Here is a 14,480-nt window from a genome sequence, read left to right on the forward strand (position 1 = left end):
GTGGAACGGAGGTCGCAGGATCACATTGAAAGTGGCAGAAATGCCTGAGAATGATGTATAGGATGCATAGGCTGGTGGGGTGAATGGTAAGGACCAGGAGAACTCTATCTCTGTTCTGTCTTGTGGGAGGGGGATTGAGAACAGAACTATGAGATGCAGAGCAGAAGCGGATGAGCGAAAGAACTACAACCTCATAAACAATGTTTACTGGTGAAAGAGGTCATGGCAGATGTCCTAGAATGGAAAGCCTCATCTAGGCATCAGATACGGTGGAGACGGAGAAATTGAGAGCAGTGGAGGGCGTCTCTCCAAGAGGTAGGGTGAGAGGAGGCTCGGTCCAGATAACTGTGAGAGTTGGTGAGTTTGTAGTAGACATCAGTTGATTGTCTGTCTTATAATGGAGATAGAGAGATCGAGAATGGAGGGGGGGGGGGGGGGGGGGGGGGAGTGTCAGTGATAGTCCGTGATGGCAGGGTGGAAGTTAGTGGTAAAGTTAATGAAATCAACAAGTTCTACATGGGTGCAGGTGGCAACCCCAATGCAGTTGTTTATGTAGCAGAGAAAAGATTGGAGGATGGTGTAACTGTAAATTTGGGGCCTATTTAACTTGAAGAAAGTGAGAGGAGTGAAACGGTAAGTTGAGGGTGAAGACAAGTTCCATCAGACAGAGGACAGTGTTAGTAGAGGGAAATCTATTGAGTCTCTGTGCAGGGAAAAACCTAAGGGCCTTGAGACCATCCTGGTGAGGAATGGAAGTGTAAAAGGACTGGACATTTATGGTAAAAATGTGGGCTTCTGAATTGAAAATTATTGAAGAGTTGAAGGACATGTGTGTTGTCTCAGATGTAGATCAGAAGTAAGTAAGTAAGTTTTATTTATATAGCACATTTTAAGTCTACTCGCATTGACACCAAAGTGCTTTACATAAAATGAATAATAAGTTTCCATACAAACAATAGAAAATGTTTTTTTTTTAATTTAAAAATGGACACAACACTATATAGTTCAACACAAACGTCCCCCCACAGCAGAATCAAAATTTTTCACTGTGGGGAAAGGCGCCAGAAAGTTAGAAAGAAGGGACTAGACAAGTGGCTAAGATGGAATCAAGGTATTTGGAGATCAGTTCTGTGCGGCACGTGCAGGCAGAAACAATGGCTCTGTGAGGGTGGTTCGGTTTGTGGATTTTGGGAAGAAAAAGGAATCGGGCAGTACAAGGCTAAGATTGGAGGCTGTGGAGGGGAGATTGCCAGAGGTGACGAGATTGGCAATGAACTGGGAGATGATGGCCTGGTGTTCACATGTGGGATCATGGTCAAGAGGTAGGTATAGGGAGGTGTCTGAGAGCTGGCGCCTGGCCTCAGCACTGAGAGGTCAACCTGCCAGACTACAGTGGCAACTACCATGTTAGCGGGTTTGATAGCAATATTTGGATTGTTACTGACTGAGCTGAGGGCTGTGGTTCAGAAGGGGTAAGATTGGAGTGAGTAAGGGGAGTGGGGAATATTAGATGGTTGACGTTGTGACAGTAGTTGGAAATAAAAGGTCCAGAGAAGGTTCGATGGCTGGAAGGAGGAGTCCACAAGGAGAAGTGATGGAGCCAGGAGAAGGGGTCGTCACTTGGAAGCAAGGACTCCTTGCCAGAGAAAAAGGCCCAAGCTCAACATCATGACAGGTTCAGAACTCGCTGTGGAGTGGTCTTAGGGTTACAAAGGTAAGGCCAATACTGAGGACTGATCATTCTGCATTGGAAAAAGGAAGGTCTGATGGTATGTTGAAAACCCAACAGGGTTAGAGCTGGGGTCAAACAGGCTCTGATGAGGGCAGAGGGGAGGAGGGAGGCTTGGGGGGGCAGAGAAAACACGGGGGCAGTGCAATGCAGACGCATTGCTTTTGCCTCATCCTGCCCCACAGAACTCTCCTCCAAACGAGACATTTACTACAAACCGAGCAAATCCAACAATTATTTGGAATACACCTCCTCTGACCCTGTCTCTTACAAAGATGTCATACCATAGTGTGCCTCTAAACCTTTCCTATCCATGTTCCCTATGAAAGGTATTCTGAATATGGTTATAATTCCTGCCTCAACTAACTCCTCTGGCAGCTGATTCCATATGCCCACCTTCCTCTTTGAAAATGATGCCCCTCAGGTTCCTATTATATCTTTCCCCTCTCGCCTTATATCAATGTACTCTGGCACTTGATTCCCATACTTTGGGTAAAATACTTTGTGTATCTACACTATCCATTCCCCTTATGATCTATACACCACTATAAAATCTCCTCTCATCCTCCTACGATCCAAGGAATACAATCCTTGCTTGTCCAACATCTCAGGCCCACGTCCAGGCAACATCCTCTTAAATCTACTCTGCACTATTTCCAGCTAAACAACAACTTTCCTACAACAGGGTGACCAAAACATAACACAATACAGAAAATGAAGCTTAAACAGCTGTAGGTAACATAACACCACATCTACTATACTGAAACCTGACTGATGAAGGTCAATGTGCCAAAAGCCTTTTGACCACCTTATGTATCTCTGATGCCACTTCAAGGAACTATGTACCAACACTCCTACATCCCTCTGCTCTGCAACACTCCCCAGAGCCGTGCCTTTTACTGTGAAAGCCCTGCCTTGGTTAGACTTCCCAAATGCAACACATTGTATTTATCTGCGTTAAACTCCATTAACCATTCCTCTGCCCACCTGCCAAACTGATCAAGATCCTGCATTAACCTTTGATAACCATCTTCACTATCTACAATACAATTTTCTATCCAGTCGGCTAGCTCTCCCGGGATCCCATGCGATCTAACCTTCCAGAGGAGCCTGGTGGTATGGTGAAAACCGACTGGGTTAGATCTGGGGTCAAACTCGGGCTCTGATTAGGGCAGAGGTGAGGAGGGAGGCTTGGTGGGCATTTGACCTTGTCAAATGCCTTGCTGAAATCCATATGACAACGTGTACAGCTCTGCCCTCATCAACCTTTTTGGTTGCATCTTCAAAAAACTCAGATTAATGAGACACGATCTACCATTTTCAAAACCGTGCTGACTATCCTTAATCAGCCTTGTCCATCTAAATGCTTGTAAACTTTAGGTTAATAAAGCTTCTGTAAATTGTCCCTAGTGTGCAGGACGGAAGCAGTGTCTGGTTGATCGCTGGTCAGCGTGGACTCGGTGGGCCAAAGGGCCTGTTTCCATGCTGTATCTCTAAACTAAACTAAACTAACCACGGTGTGACTGCAGTGCACACTCCTATGGCATTCGAGCTATTGGTTGAATGTAAAAGCAGTACTTAAGTTTTGCAGAAATGAAGTTGTACCTGTGGTGTCCAGGAGAGAGCAATCCATTTTCCTAGACACATTGGAAATCTCTAGCGGGTCATAGGATAATCTGGATTTTGTTATACACATGTTATTTTTGGCACGGCATTTGGCCTTTGTGCTGTCTCGGGGATGAATTATATATTTAGATGGAATGTCGAGTATCAAATTTACAATGAACGTTGGTGCCAAATTCATCATCTTTGTATGTTCTTTAGCATTGTGGAGTACCTGCAGAATAAAGATAATTGACACATGCATTGAGCAAATTAGTGCCACGTAACATGTTTGACATCTAGGAAAACACAGAAAAAATTACATATTTAGTATTCATTTGACCCGTAAACAGTGGATTTTATTGATGGTCACCCCAGGGCAGAAGCAATTTTTTGGGGAAGAGTAAACTTTGTTGAAAAAAGCAAGACATGGACCAACAATACGTTTACTCTGCCAAGGAACATAAAGTTTGCCCAACTGTTAAACTTGGGCATTGTGCAGGAATTAAAATTTACTGGTTTTAGTGTACGCATTAGTGTCAAACTTCATTTTGCACACTTTATTCGATGATTATTCCAAGTGCTGGTGGGTGTTATGCCCTTGTGTTACCCACTGTTGAAGCCACCGAAGACCATGGAATTGAAAGATACATATTAAGGTAGCATAAAATTGAATAATGAAACTTTAGATTGGTTGGTAGGTATTACCACAATGTCTAAAAACAGGAGCAGTACAGCAGCATCTAAAAAGCCACCTTATTTTGCATACTTCCAAAAAAAAAAATCAGACTAAAAGAACAATTTGAGTTTAGTTTACAGATACAGCGTGGAAACAGGTCCTTCGGCCCATCGAGTCCGTGCTGGCCATTGATTACCCATAGTTCTATGTTATCGCACTCTCTCATCCTACACACCAGGGGCAATTTACAGAAGCCAATTAACTTACAAACCTGCATGTCTTTGGAATGTGGGAGGAAACCCGAGCACCCGGAGAAAACCCATGTAGCCACAGGGATAATGTACGAACTCCGCATAGATGGCACCAGAGATCAGGATCGAACCCAGGTCTCTGGTGCTGTGAGGCAGCAGCTCTACCTCTGCGACACTGTGCCGCTCATGTATTTCGCAGGCCATGATGATATTAAGAATGCTATCAGGCATAGAACACGTAGCCTTCAGGAAGCAGTGATTCATGTTCCTTATCCCCACTGTCACCCATACATTTCAGAGGCCCATACTACAGCAGGCACCACAAGACATGGGAATGTTACCACCAACACCGTTCCTGCAAAACCCTCCAAATTAAATAGGATTTTAAGTAGGAAACCAATAACAACATTCTCTCCCAGACTCGTAGCTTCAGCACTTAGCACTTAGTTACTCCTCAGTTACAGTGGGCAGGCCACATCATACATATACTGTATCCAACACCATAACTTCCCAAACAGAGATAAAAGCCGAAAGCTTCCTTGAAGAACCAACATCACCACTGGGAACCTTTGATCCATGACCACTCAAAGTGGAGAATGAATGTTTGGGACGGTATTTAACATCACAAGTTCGTGCATCATGAACATACCGAGTCAATACCGAGTATTGGGAGGAGCGGACTATCAAGTAGCCTGTTGTCTGAGATTCTTCCACAGGACATTCTCTCCAAATCCATCCTGTAAAGGTTCTCAGGTCAAGTCCTCTCTTACTCAGCTAAATACCAATGCATACAGTCATAAAGTTGCTTAACCTTTCTAGGTATAAATAAGTGTTCCTCTTTACTGCTTCCAAAGCATTCATATCTGGAAGACAGTGTCCAGATATAGTGGTAATAATCCCCGACATAACTAAAGAAATACTTTTGCATTCCATTCCCCAACAATAGACAATAACATTCTGTTAGCTTTCCTAATTATTTGTCGTACCTGCACACATGTCTTTCACACATCAGGCACTAGGTCACCCAGATCCCTCTGCATTTCTGAGCTCTGCAATCTCTCACCATTTAAATGCTTGTTTTATAATTTTGGCCAAAACGAACATTTTACATTTTCCTATATTGTACTCCATTTAGAATGGAATGCCTTTTATTGTCATTCAAACAAACAAAAGTTTGAACGAAATTTCTTTCCCTCCAGTCATAACAGCAAAAAAAACAGAAACAAAACACACAATTAACACATTTTCACACAAACATCCATCACAGTGAATCTCCAAACACCTCCTCACTGTGATGGAAGGCAAAAGTCTTATCTCTTCCATGTTCTTCTCCCGCGGTCAGGAAGTCAAACTGCTGCATCAAGGTGATCGAGGTTCTTGATGTTAAAGCCCCCAGCGGGCGATGGTAAGTCCCGCAGCCGATTAAGCAGCGCCCCCTGCGACGGGCCGATTCAAACCCCGCGATTCGGGAGAGGTGAAGTTGCCGTTGTGGGAGCTCCCGAAAATCAGTCTCCTACCAGGGACCTGCGTGCTCCCGATGTTAACGTCCACAGGGCCTGCGGCCGAAGCTCCGAAGTCGGGTCACAGCCACAGCACCACCACAGCTGGCGAAGCCTCCAGAGTCAGACAGCTCCATAGGTCCACAGGCTCTGCGACCAGAGCAGTCAAATCGATTCCAGTTGGAGGCCGCCAGCTCCACGATGTTAGGCCCCAACAAAACAAAGACACGACAAGGAAAAGGTCGCGCCCCCGTTCAAGGAAGCGATTTTAAAAAGTTAACCCCCACCCCCAACATATACACAACTATAAATAAACCAAAACATACCCGTAACAAGACAAAAAAAAAAAGACAAAAAGAAAAAAGACAAACGGACTGCAGGCGTGCAACAGCTGCTTAGGCAGCACCGCCACTTCCGGAATTCACAGTATTGAGGAATTACATTCTCTGCCAGATCTCCTTCGCTCATGGCTTCACACATCCATGTACACTGCAGTATCAAAGCATTGCATGATCTTTTCATGGTCTTACCTGATCTATATCCGATAAACCTTGGTTAGAAAGCTCGACAGGTTCCCTGTCAGTTGTGTCTGCCCCTTGCTGTGCTTTGTAGCTTTGAGCAGGAGTCTCTGCCCGAGCCCGCACATTACGTAGGCGTTTGTCCAAGTTTACCCTCATTTGATGTGTGAGTGTGCTGAAAGGAGAATTGCAACAGTTGTACATGCAGCTGGAGCCTTATGCAATTTGTCCCCATGGAATCCGTATCTTGTAAAAAACCCATCATTTTCCAAACAAAGCTTTTGAAGCAGAATCTGAATCTTTACTGCAGGAACATCCACTGTTCTTTGCTTAGATGTGTGATAACAGAGTGTGTTGGAATCTGTTCCCTTGGAGAAAGTCTTTTGTCACTGGAGTCCAGGTGGTGGTGATACAGTGGGTAAGTACAGTGGGTAAACTTATAGCTGGGACTAACAATCCACAGATTAATTTGTCCTGCTCTGGCAGCAGTGGAATTTATTTTTAATTGCAAATTATTTGTAATTAAAAATTTAAGAAAGAATTAATGAATAGTGTTGACCATGAAATGGTCAGACTTGCAAAAAACTCAACTGGTTCACTCACACCCTTCATTGAGAAAAGCTGCTATTCCAAACTGTCCTGTCCTATTGTGGCCAAGACCCAAACAATGAGTTTGGCTCTGAACTACCCTCAGAAAAGGAGGGCACAGCAAATTAAAAAGTTGTATTCTGACTCAGGCCAGGCAGCTTGTGTGAAAAATGTAATTTTGAAGAGCGTTCATTAAAACCATTGCCTCTACCCCTTGTCATTTTATTTTCTCTCTCTCTACCCGCACATACTCTCCCTCTACCCACTATACCCTCTCTTCAGACCAAACAAGGGTTAGATTTAGGAATGTTCCATAGCAAATAACTCTCCTCCCTCTGTCTACTACCATCACATTCCTACACACTATCGCTTGTCTATATACCTTTACTCTTTCTCCCTACACAACACACCCTCCCTTTCCATTTCTATTACCGCAATCCCTTTGAACCTCAATCCCTTTCCATCGCTATTCTAATTCCCTCTTACTCCATTCCCTCTCTCTCTAAAACCCTATATCCCCTCTCCACCTCCCAGATGTTTCTCTTTTTACTCCCACTCCATTCCCGCAATCTTCCTCTGCCTTTTTCCTTCCCCTTTTTCACATGCTCTCTTTATGTCTACTTGCTTTCTCTCTTTCTGCATCCCTCACTCTCTCTCTCTCCTCACCACTTTCTCTCTGTTTCTAAGGCAGTGTTTTCCTTATGCACTGTTCAAAAATATTGGCTTCCGTTGTTGATTACAGCACTTATAATTATTTTTTTCATGACAAAATTCATTGTAATTTATTTTTAATTATTTGACAAATTATTATAATATCATAATGTTAAAATGCAGCTAGATCCACATTACAATATATTGTAATCGTAGAATTATTAATAATGAACTCAGAAACTTTTTATCATATTTCACTTAATGTTCTATATCTTTTTTATTTTAACAGCATAGTTTTGCATCATTCTTATATTTCAAAATTTGCTTTTCATGTCACAATGAATTTCTTATGGGAACCAACACTTCGGAGTTTGAAAATTATTTTGAGATACTTTGGGTAAAAAAAAATTGATGGTACATGTAGGTCCAAAATAGATGACCTCATGCTTAGCTGCATTAAAATTCATCTATCTGAGCTTTCCTTGCTGACTTCATTTATCATTGGTAATTGTGTGATCCTGTCAGCATTATATATGCCAGCAGTCTTTGTGTCAACAGCAAACATTGATCTATGACTTCCTATTGTCATCTAAGTCATTAACGAACGCTGTGACGTTGGGAGCCTAGTTCAGTTCCTTGTGGGACACTTTCTTTCAATTCAAATACCCACTAGTTCCATTGTCTTTTATCTAGCGCCTAACCAGGTCAGTGCTAGAGCACTGGGATCGAAGCACTCACTCACCTCAGCAATTTCTCATTCCTACTTGCTTCTATTGAAGTCACTGCATATGAAGCAGACAGAGCTTCAAGTAGTAGCTGGACTGCGGTTTTCACCAATCGACAGAGAAGCTCCTGGAAGAGATAGTCCACCAGCTTCAGGAACCTGATGAAGAATTCACGGAGGGGTCTTGACTCCACAATCTCAGAAAATGTTGGTCTCTCTTGCAAATTGTTGGGTTCTGCTGTGAATAACCTCCCAAATCCTGCTACCAAGGCTTTCTGCAGTTAGAGAGCATGGAAACAACAAACATGAATCAGAAATTCCACTTCAACATTCATTTGAGAAAATGAAGTGAAGATACAGACCCTGTGACTGAAAAGGAATGTAACTGGGGTAAATGTCTGGTCAGCCCACTGGAGGATTACACCACATGTCATTTAAATCAAATGAGAGGCTACACAGTGACATTTTGTATTCCAGGAGGACTCCTACACTCAGGGAATCCGGACATGTGGGAACTCAGCAGATAAATGGAATTCATTGTAAAAGTTCAGTTGTGATCTTAATATACACAAAACAAATTCAAGATATCAATTAACCTTCTCTTAATCCTACTCTTGGTGTTCTTCAAAATATTTACTTGAACCATTAACTGCTTATCTTTCCTGAACAGCTGTGTGTTTCAAACAAGTCGTTTGGTCACTTTGTTCATGCTGATCAGGTCGCTAGTCCAATTTGCCTGCATTTGCCCCATATCTCTCTTGACCCTTCCTAGCCATATATGTCCAATATCTTTTTATATCAGATTTCACGCTGGTACAACATTTACATAGAAACATAGAACATTGAACACAAGAATGGCCCTTTGTCCCCAATGGCTACGCCGAACATGATGGCAAGTTAAACTGATCGTTTTTACCTTAACGTGATCGATATTCCTCCATTACCTACACATTCCTGTGCCTATCTAAAGCTTTTTAAACTTCACTATCATATCTGTTCCCACCATCAGGTTGCAAATTCTGTAAAACGGAGTTATTTTGTCAATCTAAAGTCAACTTGACTCAAACACTTGTTGCTGTTGAAATCAATTCTTTATTCAGCTGAGACTAGTCTCTTGAACCTTCCAACACAGAGCTGATGCTCTGGGATGGGTCCAGAGAGGAGTAACTTTGATAGAAACTCATGTAATTTATATAGGTATTAGACATTTCAGATACAGAGGGTATGACAAGCTAGTAACCAATCATCTGAGTCCTTCTGGTGATTTACAACATCAGTCACATGATCCCCCTTCCCTGGCCTCATTACAACCTTTGTTTGTCTGTGGTATAACTGCTTTTAGAATTATTTTATTTCAACACAGCAAAACCCCAGTAGGCCCAATTATCAAAGACCACTCCTCAAACTATAAGATACATATGTAATACAATAATCACACAAGTCATGCACACTTCCCATACCAAGAAGAAAGATATTTCTATAAATCTAAACAATTTCTATGTCTAATGTTTACATTCCTACTAAGACAATACATTTCATAATTTGTGTTACTACAATTTCACAGTTTGAAATACTATTACCTATGTCTTTAAAACATTAATTATATAAGTTTGCTGAATTACACTTTCTAAGTTCAAAACCCATACACATCCCAACCAAGCATACATGGGTCGTAAATCTGTCAACTTACGTGTTGGTGCCAGGATACAGCTCAATTCTAATTTGCAGCCCCCTCCCTTCTATCTCTGGGAGCTGTATTTCCAATCTATCTACAAGGCCTTTTACAAATATTACAGAACAAAGCATAAATTCACAACTCAGACCATTACATCAATCAAATTATCGTCTTCTCCAAGCAACTACTCCTCTTCACATACATCCTAATTCAACAAAGCCAAGGCTAACTACAGGGCCTGTTATCTCTCAGCCTTGAATTCTGTCTCAACTCAGCATAAACCTTACAGTGCCATAGAGGAAAGAGCAGTTGACCTCTGGCCTAAGAAGAGGCCCCTATTCAGTTATCCATTCTCCAACACAATCATACCAAATACAATTTCCTCCAGCGATACAATTGCCTCAAAGCAATAAACTAAGCTAAGCAGGTTCAGGTTCAGGCCTCCATGTTTTGATTCATCTTTCCCTTTGTACTTTATTTCGTTAGGAAAACCTTAAGCTTTTCTTTTGCAAATTACCTAGCTTATATAAAAGTCACTATCCGAGCAGTTCAATTTATATAATATTTCCTCAATTCCAGGACTCGCCATTCTCTGTGTTAAGAACTTTCCCTGCACATTTCCTTTAAACTTACCAGTCTGAACTTACAGCTACGCCCTCTCGTCACTGACATTTTCACCTGGATAAAAAATTCTGACTGTCTACTCTATCCATGCCTCTCATAAATTTATACATTTCGATCAGTTCTACCCTCAACCTCTGACGCTCCAGAGAAAACAAAAACATCCAAGTTTGTCCATTCTCTCTTTCCAGCTAATAATCTTTTAATCTAGACAGCATCCTGGTAAAAAAAATACGAACCCTTTCCAAAGCATCCCCCTCCCCATCATCCCTGAAATGGGATCACTAGAATTGCACACAATACTTCAGATGCAGCCAAACCAATGTTTTATGAAGCACCATGACTTCTTCTTGAATGATTCTTATAGTCAACGCCCCAACTGATGAAGGCAAGCGTGCCAGATGTGTTTTTTTATACCACGCTATCTACTTTTATCATGTTCCTATGCCCCTGATACATTTCAAACTGAAGAATGTAAGTAAGAGTTACAGTACATCAACTCCAATATGACGAAAATGATTTTTAAAAATGAAAATTCTGGATATCTGAAATAAAAACAGAGAACAGAACATAGAACAGTACTGCACAACGTTTGTGCTTAAATGTCAACTGATTTCATTTGGCTGTACCTGGTCCGTATTGCTCTGTTCCTCCCACTTCCATGTGCCCATCTAAAAGCCTCTTATGTGCCACTATTGTACTATTCACTATTGTACTATTCACTATTCACCACCATTCCTGGCAGCGCATTCCAGGCCCTCACCACGCTCTGTGTAAAAAACCTGCCCCGCACATCTCCATTAAACTTTCCCCCTCCACCTGTGCTGAATGGTGTTGAACATTTCCAACCTGGGAAAAAAAGTTCTGTCTACCCTATCTATGCCTCTCATGATTTTATATCCTTCTATCAAGTCTCCCCTCATCCTCCCGAGTTCCAAAGGAAACAATCCAAGTCTATCCAACCTCTGCTTGGACGTGAAACCCTCTAATTGCTAGGCAGTAATCTGGGAAAACCTTCTCTGCATTCTCTCCAAAGCCTCATCTTTTCTGTAGAGATGACCAGAATACTCCAAATGCGGCAGAACCAAAGTCTTATAGAGCTACATCATGACTTCCCGATTCTTATATTCAATGCATCTAGCAATGACAACAGGCATATCATACATCTTCTTAACCACACTGCATTCACATCTAGATAATTTATATATATCACAAGCAGCAGTTTTCCCAGCACAGATCCCTGTGGACCTCCACTGGTTACAGACCTCCAGCCAGAATATCTGCTTCCCATCACAACCTTCTGTCTTCTATGAATGTCACGACTGGAAGTAGAAGGTCATGAGGAAGCAGAGGGTGATGGTGGAAGGGTGTTTTTCGAACTGGAGGCCCATGACTAGTGGTGTGCCTCATGATTCGGTGCGGGGCCCATTACTGCTCCTCATCCATATCAATGATTTGGATGAGAACGTACAAGGCATGATTAGTAAGTTTGCAGATGACGCTAAACTGAGTGGTATTATAGTGAAGATGGCTGATCATGGATAAAATAGGTTTAGAAGGAAACAGGCCAAATGTAGCTAGGTGGGACTAGTGTAGACGGGGCATGTGAATACAGATGCAAAGCATTTGTTTAGTACCTTACTTTCATCCTTCGACTCCAAGCATTGATTCGCTACCTCCAGCTCAACTCTGCCTGTCCCGCCGGGTTAACCGACAGCCCTGGACTGACGGGACACCGGCCCGGAGCAGTGGAGTTAGCGCTTCTTCTCCGCGGATATTACCTTTGGGGCTTTTTTGATGACAAATACTTTCGTCTGGAAGCATGCGGTTTGTTTTTAGCTCGTAGGGTTAAAGCAATCAAGTGATATGGGGAAAAAGCAGGAACAGGGTACTGATTTTCAGCCATTGGTCACTTTGTTCATGCCGATCAAGTTGGCATACCACGCTAGTCCAATTTGCCTGCATTTGCCCCATATCTCTCTTGACCCTTCCTAGCCATATATGTCCAATGTCTTTTTATATCAGATTTCACGCTGGTACAACATTTACATAGAAACATAGAACATTGAACACAAGAGCACAAGAATGGCCCTTTGTCCCCCAATGGCTACGCCGAACATGATGGCAAGTTAAACTGATCGTTTTTACCTTAACATGATCCATATTCCTCCATTACCTACACATTCCTGTGCCTATCTAAAGCTTTTTAAACTTCACTATCATATCTGTTTCCACCATCAGGTTGCAAATTCTGTAAAACTGAGTTATTTTGTCAATCTAAAGTCAACTTGACTCAAACACTTGTTGCTGTTGAAACCAATTCTTTATTCAGCTGAGACTAGTCTCTTGAACCTTCCAACACAGAGCTGATGCTCTGGGGTGGGTCCAGAGAGGAGTAACTTTGATAGAAACTCATGTCATTTATATAGGTATTAGACATTTCAGATACAGAGGGTATGACAAGCTAGTAATCAATCATCTGTCCTTCTGGTGATTTACAACATCAGTCACATGATCCCCCTTCCCTGGCCTCATTACAACCTTTGTTTGTCTTTGGTATAACTGCTTTTAAAATTATTTTATTTCAACACAGCAAAACCCCAGCAGGCCCAATTATCAAAGACCACTCCTCAAACTATAAGATACATATGTAATACAATAATCACACAAGTCATGCACACTTCCCATACCAAGAAGAAAGATATTTCTATAAATCTAAACAATTTCTATGTCTAATGTTTACATTCCTACTAAGACAATACATTTCATAATTTGTGTTACTATAATTTCACAGTTTGAAATACTATTACCTATGTCTTTAAAACATTAATTATATAAGTTTGCTGAATTACACTTTCTAAGTTCAAAACCCATACACATCCCAACCAAGCATACATGGGTCGTAAATTTGTCAACTTACGTGTTGGTGCCAGGATACAGCTCAATTCTAATTTGCAGCCCCCTCCTTTCTATCTCTGGGAGCTGTATTTCCAATCTATCTACAAGGTCATGATCATATTGAATGGCGGTGCTGGCTCGAAGGGCCTACTCCTGCACCTATTGTTTTTTCTATATTTCTCCGTTATCTTTGAGCTGGTGCTACCTTCTGTCTGGTCACCCTCTCATTTTTAACTGACATATAAAAAGCCTTCCTTTTTCCATTCCTTTCAACCTTCAGAAGGGATTGTTTCCTTCAATGTCCACTCTTGTGCCTCCAATTAGCTCCTCTTTCTCACAACACATTCCCTTGCGACTTTTACGTTTACCCTTTCCCTTTCTGCTACTCAAGAACTCCAATTGGATGAAGCAGTCAATCATTTGCACTTCGTCCAATTTCTTGTATTGCATTTGGTGCTCACTCCTCTACATAGGAGACACCAAAGCCATACTGTGTGACAATTCTGTCTCCACATCAGGGGGATAACGTACCACCTGCTCTGGTCCTGGTGCACTGTACCTCACCTGGAAGTACGTATTGCACTCTCAACAGAGAGATCCCACCCACCAGATCTCAAATTTCACCCAGACTGCATAGGATGGTGTTGCTATCTCCCCACTCAGCCTCACCTTGGATGCAGTGTGCATGGGTGTGATGTTAGAAATTGACAAGAAGAGGAGGAAAAAATAGAGACGATTGATCAAAGCTTTATTCTGATAAGGGACTTCTGCCTTGAGTGTTCAAATCAATATGGTACTCCTGAGTTGCTCTGGCTATGTTTCTTCTATCACAGATTTTTAGTTTTTCAAGTTCTACGCTCCTTAGAGACCAATCATCTACGCTCCTTAGAGACCAATGGGTCTATGCCAGTGTTAATGCTCAAGCTGCCTCTTCCTCTATATCTTCAACTCTCTCAATGAATCACATTTGTCCACCTCAACCATCCCAGGCAGGAATGAATCCCACATTCTTACCACCTACAGAGTAAACATATTTTTTCCGATT

General features: G+C 42.0%; 1 protein-coding gene across 1 annotated transcript in view; it reads right to left on the bottom strand.

Moving 5' to 3' along the window:
• dnah14 (dynein axonemal heavy chain 14) overlaps positions 1–14,480 on the bottom strand; it is a 435,381-nt gene that overhangs the window by 318,299 nt on the left and 102,602 nt on the right. The window contains 3 exon segments of the mRNA XM_033020484.1: positions 3,335–3,566; positions 6,291–6,453; positions 8,260–8,516. Coding sequence (XP_032876375.1) covers positions 3,335–3,566; positions 6,291–6,453; positions 8,260–8,516 — 652 coding nt within the window.

Source organism: Amblyraja radiata, chromosome 5 (genome assembly GCF_010909765.2).
Source record: "Amblyraja radiata isolate CabotCenter1 chromosome 5, sAmbRad1.1.pri, whole genome shotgun sequence".
NCBI classification, from domain to species: domain Eukaryota; kingdom Metazoa; phylum Chordata; class Chondrichthyes; order Rajiformes; family Rajidae; genus Amblyraja; species Amblyraja radiata.